Source organism: Bubalus bubalis, chromosome 13 (genome assembly GCF_019923935.1).
Source record: "Bubalus bubalis isolate 160015118507 breed Murrah chromosome 13, NDDB_SH_1, whole genome shotgun sequence".
Taxonomy (NCBI): domain Eukaryota; kingdom Metazoa; phylum Chordata; class Mammalia; order Artiodactyla; family Bovidae; genus Bubalus; species Bubalus bubalis.
In genome coordinates, this window is record NC_059169.1 from 32,356,171 (window position 1) to 32,363,494 (window position 7,324).

Consider the following 7,324-nt stretch of genomic DNA (forward strand, 5'->3'; position numbering starts at 1 on the left):
GGACAAGAAGCCTGGTATGCTACAGTCCATGAGGTTGCAAAGAGTTGGACACGACTGAGCGACTTCACTTCACAGTATTTACTATTTTAAAATGTCCCAAATCCTTGTTATTTAAATGTAAAGTGAAGTGAAAGTCATTCAGTGGTGTCTGATTGTTTGTGACCCCATTGACTATAGCCCACCAGGGTCCTCTGTCCATGGAATTTTCTAGGCAAGAATATTGGAGTGGGTAGCCAGTCCCTTCTCCAGGGATCTTCCCAACCCAGGGATAGAACCCTGGTATCCCACATTGCAAGTGGATTCTTTATCATCTGAGCCACCAGGGAAGCCCATTTAAATGTAAATGGAACACTAAACATCATGGCAGACATGGCATGGTGTGTTCATTGGCTAAATACTTCATATTCATCAATAACAAATGGAACTATCCCTTTCTCTAGGATAAGTAAAACTACAATAAGATGGTTTCCCTAAAAATAAACTAAAATTTTGATTATAGGAACCCAGAATGTAGCTCAAATATGAAATATGAAATAAGCAGTTCTTTAAGGAATAGGTTAGTGTCCTTAAGAGTTGTTGAAGATGCTACATATGTATCTGTTGATATAAATAAAAATCAACTATAGAAATTTATATATCAAATTTTGAATATTTTATGACTATATTACAACTCACATTTAAGAAGGCCTTGGCCTCAAAATTAATTTTAAGATTAGCTTCGAATGAGTAAAGAATATTTTGTATTGTACTGAAAATGTTTAACTTTATCTGAACACTGTGATCCTAGAAAATAGTGAAGGTTAAGAAGTCTCCCCACCTTTAGTGCCCCAGAAAATGGGTTACTACAATAACCAGCATTCCTATGTAACTTTGACAAGATTCATGGATGATCCCTTGTTTACCTATGATTATACAGTTGACCTAAAACAAATAGACTGCCTGATATATTTCTTCAACAAGGATGGGTTTATTTGGAATCAGCTGCTGCTGCTGCTGCTAAGTCGCTTCAGTTGTGTCTGACTCTGTGCGACCCCATAGATGGCAACCCACTAGGCTTCCCCATCCCTGGGATTTTCCAGGCAAGAGTACTGGAGTGGGTTGCCATTGCCTTAACCGATTTGGAATCAGCAGAGAATTGCAATTCATGATCCACAACTATGAAGTACCACATGCAAGTCCTACACTTCAAGGGAAGGAGAAGAGTTTTACAGAGGGATAGAGGAAGGAGGGAGGCCTGTAGTAAAGAGAGTCCATAAATTTTCAATTGGATAAATCCTTGCCAGGAAAGAAGTCTCTTCTTCCAGTTAAACTTTGCTACTGTCTCAAGGTATGAGAGATCCCCCTTCTAGTCTCTACCTCTATTGGATTGAGGTATCTGTGGTATGAGCTATATACCCAACTGAATTCAGAGTTCCAGAGAATAGCAAGAAAAGATAAGAAAGGCTTCTTCAAAGAACAGTGCAAAGAAGTAGAGGAAAACAATAGAATGGGAAAGACTAGAGATCTCTGCAAGAAAATTGGAGATATCAAGGGAATATTCCATCCCATTAAGGGCAGCATAAAGGACAGAAAGGGTTTAGACCTAAGAAGAGACTAAAAAGATGTGGCAAGAATACACAGAAGAAATATACACACACACACAAAAAAAGTCAATGACCAGGATAACCTTGATGGTGACATCACTCACCTAGAGCAAGACATCCTGGAGTGTGAAGCCAAGTGGACATTCAGAAGCACTGCTACAAACAAAGCCAGTGGACATAATTCCAGCTGAGCTATTTGAAATCCTAAAAGATGATGCTGTGGCGGTGTTGTGAGACGGATTTGTAAACCCCAGAGCGAGGTTCTACCTATCTGAGGCCGCTGGTGTGCGGAGACACCAGGGAAATCACCGTCACCATGTCTGACCAGGAAGCAAAACCTTCAACTGAAGACTTGGGGGATAAGAAGGAAGGAGAATATATTAAACTCAAAGTCATTGGACAGGATAGCAGTGAGATTCACTTCAAAGTGAAAATGAGGACACATCTCAAGAAACTCAAAGAATCATACTGTCAAAGACAGGGAGTTCCCATGAATTCACTCAGGTTTCTCTTTGAAAGTCAGAGAATTGCTGATAATCACACTCCAAAAGAACTGGGAATGGAGGAAGAAGATGTGATTGAAGTTTATCAGGAACAAACAGGGGGTCATTCAACGGTTTAGTTTTAAAATCTGAGGGTCTGGACCAAAAGAAGAGGAATATCCAGTTGGAGTCAAAATGACAGAGAATAATGACTAACTCCGAAGATGGCTTCAGTGAAGAGAAAGCATTTTATGATGAAAGAAAAATCTTGTCAGAAGATCCCAGAAAAGATCTAATTTTCATTATCAGTTAAAGTTATTCATGCAGAAGTGTATACAACAGAACAATGCTCTTTTTGACTTTATTTGTACTTTTTGGCCTGGGATATGGGTTTTAAATGGACAGTGTCTGTACCAGCTTCATTAAAATAAACAAAATATTTGTAAAAACTGTACCCATGTTTATTTTATTTTTAATTGTACAGAAAGAAAAAAGAAAATGCTTAAAACATAAGTTTTTTTTTTGAATCATATTGGAAATTATTGTTCATACATGGTACAGATTTTTTTCCAGATTGTGTGGTGATGATCATGACTTTGAAGCACTGAGGTCCCAATACCTTCTTAAATACTCACTGTTGTTTTTTAAAAAAAAAACTTGATATTCCTGTATGGTGCATTTATATGATACAGTTACCCAATATGTTGAATAAATGGGCACGCCAAAAATTACAAAAAATAAATAAATAAAAGATGATGCTGTGAAAGTGCTGTGTTCAATATGTCAGCAAATTTTGGAAAATTCAGCAGTGGCCAGAGGACTGGAAAAAGTAAGTTTTCATTCCAATCCCAAAGAAGGGTAGTGCCAAAGAAGGTTCCAACACCAGGCAGTTGTGTTAATTTTACATGCTAGTAAGGGTATGGTCAAAATCCTTGAGGCTTGGCTACAGCACTATGTGAACTGAGAACTACTAGATGTTAAAACTGGATTTAGAAAAGGCAGAGGAACCAGAGATAAAATTGCCAAAATTTGTTGGATCATGGGAAAGCAAGGAAATTCAAGAAAAAGTATCTACTTCTGTTTCACTGACTATGCTGAACCCTTTGTGTGGGTGACAACAAACTGGAAAATTCTAAAAGAAATGGGAACACCAGATCACCTTACCTGTCTCCTGAGATACCTGTTTGCAGGTCAAGAAGAAACTGTTAGAACCAGACACGGAACTATGGACTGGTTCCAAACTGGGAAAGGAGAACAACAAGCCTGGATATTATCACCTGCTTATTTAACTTATATGCAGAGTATATCATCTGAAATGCCAGGCTGGATGAATCACAAGCTGGAATCAAGATTGACAGGAGAAATATCAATAACTTCAGATATGCAGATGATACCACCGTTATGGCAGAAAGCAAAGAGGAATTAAAGAGCCTCTTGATGAGGGTAAAAGGGGAGAATGAAAAAGCTGGCTTAAAACCCAACATTCCAAAATCTAAGATCATGGCATCCAGTCCCATCACTTCATGACAAATAAAAGGGAAAAAAGTAGAAGCAGTCAGACTTTATTTTCTTGGGTTCCAACATCACTGTCGGAGAAGGCAATGGCACCCTACTCCAGTACTCCTGCCTGGAAAATCCTATGGATGGAGGAGCCTGGTAGGCTGCAGTCCATGGGGTCTCTGAGGGTCGGACACGACTGAGTGACTTCACTTTCACTTTTCACTTTCATGCATTGGAAAAGGAAATGGCAACCCACTCCAGTGTTCTTGCCTGGAGAATCCCAGGGACAGGGGAGCCTGGTGGGCTGCCTTTTATGGGGTCACACAGAGTTGGACATGACTGAAGTGACTTAGCAGCAGCAGCAGCAACATCACTGTGGACAGTGACTGCAACCATGAAATTAAAAGACACTTGCTCCTTGGAAGGAAAGCTGTGACCAATCTAGATAGTATATTAAAATGCAAAGACATCACTTTGTCAGCAAAAGTTCATATAGTCAAAGCTGTGGTTTTTCTAGTAGTCATGTATGGATGTGAGAGTTGGACCTTACAGAAGGCTGAATGCTGAAGAATTGACGCTTTCAAAGTGTGGTGCTGTAGAAGACTCTTGAGTGTCCTGGACAGCAAGGAGATCAAACGAGTCAATCCTAAAGGAAATCAAACTGAATATTCATTGGAGTGACTGATGCTGAAGCTGAAACTCCAATGTTTGCCCACATGATGGGCAGAGCGGACTCACTGGGAAAGACCCTGATTCTGGGAAAGATTCAAGCAAAAAGAGAAGAGGTTTGCAGAGGATGAGATGGTTAGATAACATCATCGAGTCAATGGAAATGAATTTAAGCAAACTCTTGGATAACAGTGAAGGACAGGGAAGCCTGGCATGCTTTAGTCAAAGGGGTCGCAGAGTCAGACACAAGTTAGCTACTGAACAGCAAACAAGGATCTGTTAGTTTTTTACAATACCAAACACAGACTTTTCCTATCCTCATTCTTTGTCTCATAATTAATTAGCTAAACTGCTTGTTACTGTTGATCATTTGGCTTCGGCATACTCTTAGCCTAATCTAGGAAGATCCCCTGAAGAAGGGAATGGCTACCCACTCTAATATTCTTGCCTGGAGAATTCCATGGACAGAGGAGCCTGGTGAGCTGCAGTCCATTGGGTCACAAAGAGCCAGACACAACTGAATGACTAACACTTTGGTCACTTCAGTCCTTCCTTAAGGAGCCTGCCTGAAAAAAGGGGAGCCTCAGGTTAAAATATCTCAGATTTACTCTCTGTTCAAACCACTCTTTCATCCCACTCTTTCACACTTATAATATCATATACTTCTCTAATCTTATGTTCTTACTTCTACTCTCTAATTTTATATTCTTCTCTCTATAAAAAAAAAACAACAAACTTTTGAGAATGACCTCAGCAAAATGGCCAAATAAGACATCCCTGACATGAATTCCTCCTTCAACAACCCTGATTTGGCATCAACCCAAGAGATTTCATGGGATCTGTGGCTTCCAGATACACATATGTATAATGCAAACAAATTTCTTTGCCGTTGTTGTTCAGTCACTAAGTACCGTTCAACTCTGTGACACCACGGGCTGCTCTGTCCTTCACTTTATCTCGTGCTCAAATTCATGTCCACTGAATCAGTGGTGCCATCTAACCATTTATCTTTATTTTCTGCTTCCCCCTGTTCTCTTTCCCTTCAATCTTTCCCAGCATCAGGATCTTTTCCAGTGAGTTGGCTCTTCACATCAGGTGGACAAAGTATTGGAGCTTCAGCCTCAGCATCAGTTTTTCCAATCAATATTCAGGGTTGATGTCCTTTAAGATTGACTAGTTTGATCTTCCCATTCAAAAGTGTCAATTCATAAGTGCTCAGTTCTTTATGGTTCAATTATCATGCCCACGCATGACCACTGGAAAAAACATAGCTTTTGACTGTAGTATATATAGAGAGTCAAATTTCTACTAGGTATTTTTTTCGTGGGTACAGTCTGAAATGTAAAAAACTAGCAATGATAGAAAAAATGAAGGATGTTTAAAACTGAATTAATTTGAATATCAGAGCAGCACATATGAACACCATTATGAATGCATAACATATCTAGTATAGAGGTAGGTGTATTATGACCCACAGTCAAAATCTGTTTTACTGGCATGTTTTTGACAAATAAGTTATTTTGCTTCACACCTGATATTATTCATCTACAGCTACTTTTTGTGTTATAAGAGTAGATTTGAGTAGTTACAACAGAGATAGTACATCCCAAAAAGCCTGAAATATTTATTGTCTGAAACTTTATAGAAAACAATTGTTGACATCTGGACTACTATAATCAGTTCAGTTCAGTTCAGTCACTCAGTCGTGTCCAACTCTCTGCAACCCCATGAATCACAGCATGCCATGGCTCACTGTCCATCACCAACTCCTGGAGTTCACTGAGACTCATGCCCATCGAGTCAGTGATGCCATCCAGCCATCTCATCCTCTGTCGTCCCCTTCTCCCCCCAATTCCTCCCAGCATAAGAGTCTTTTCCAATGAGTCAATGCTTCCCATGAGGTGGCCAAAGTACTGGAGTTTCAGCTTTAGCATCATTCCTTTCAAAGAATACCCAGGACTGATCTCCTTCAGAATGGACTGGTTGGATCTCCTTGCAGTCCAAGGAACTCTCAAGAGTCTTCTCCAACACCACAGTTCAAAAGCATCAATTCTTCAGTGCTCAGCTTTCTTCACAGTCCAACTCTCACATGCATACATGACCACTGGAAAAACCATAGCCTTGACTAGACAGACCTTTGTTGGCAAAGTAATGTCTCTGCTTCTGAATATGCTATCTAGGTTGGTCATAACTTTTCTTCCAAGGAGTGAGCATCTTTCACTTTCATGGCTGCAATCACCATCTGCAGTGATTTTGGAGCCCAAAGAACTAAAGTCTAACACTGTTTCCACTGTTTCCCCTTCTATTTGCCATGAAGTGATGGGACCAGATACCGTGATCTTCGTTTTCTGAATGTTGAGCTTTAAGCCATCTTTTTCACTCTCCACTTTCACTTTCATCAAGAGGCTTTTTAGTTCCTCTTCACTTTCTGTCATAAGGGTGGTGTCATCTGCATATTTGAGGTTACTGTTATTTCTCCCGACAATCCTGATTCCAGCTTGTGCTTCTTCCAGCCCAGCACTTCTCATGATGTACTCTGCATATAAGTTAAATAAGCAGGGTGACAGTATACAGCCTTGACGTACTCCTTTTCCTATTTGGAACCAGTCTGTTTTTCCATGTCCAGTTCTAACTTTTGCTTCCTGACCTGCCTATAGGTTTCTCAAGAGGCAGGTCAGGTGGTCTGGTATTCCCATCTCTTTCAGAATTTTCCACAGTTTATTGTGATCCACACAGTCAAAGGCTTTGGCATAGCCAATAAAGCAGAAATAGATGTTTTTATGGAACTCTCTTACTTTTTCCATGATCCAGCAGATGTTGGCAATTTGATCTCTGGTTCCTCTGCCTTTTCTAAAACCAGCTTGAACATCAGGAAGTTCACGGTTCACATATTGCTGAAGCCTGGCTTGGAGAATTTTGACCATTACTTTACTAGCGTGTGAGATCAGTGCAATTGTGTGGTAGTTTGAGCATTCCTTGCCACTGCCTTTCTTTGGGATTGTAATGAAAACTGACCTTTTCCAGTCCTGCGGCCACTGCTGAGTTTTCCAAATTTGCTGGCATATTGAGTGCAGCACTTTCACAGCATCA

General features: G+C 40.1%; 1 protein-coding gene across 1 annotated transcript; it reads left to right on the forward strand.

Moving 5' to 3' along the window:
- Positions 1 to 1,887: 1,887 nt before the first annotated feature.
- LOC102395074 (small ubiquitin-related modifier 1) lies at positions 1,888 to 2,519 on the forward strand. Its single transcript, XM_044926984.2, has one exon. It carries the CDS (start codon positions 1,900 to 1,902, stop codon positions 2,203 to 2,205), a length of 306 nt encoding a protein of 101 aa, XP_044782919.2. The 5' UTR covers positions 1,888 to 1,899; the 3' UTR covers positions 2,206 to 2,519.
- Positions 2,520 to 7,324: the final 4,805 nt, after the last annotated feature.

Bases quoted from the DNA above. Each gene is read 5' to 3' on its own strand.
- LOC102395074 (XM_044926984.2), top strand. From the start codon at position 1,900: ATGTCTGACCAGGAAGCAAAACCTTCAACTGAAGACTTGGGGGATAAG.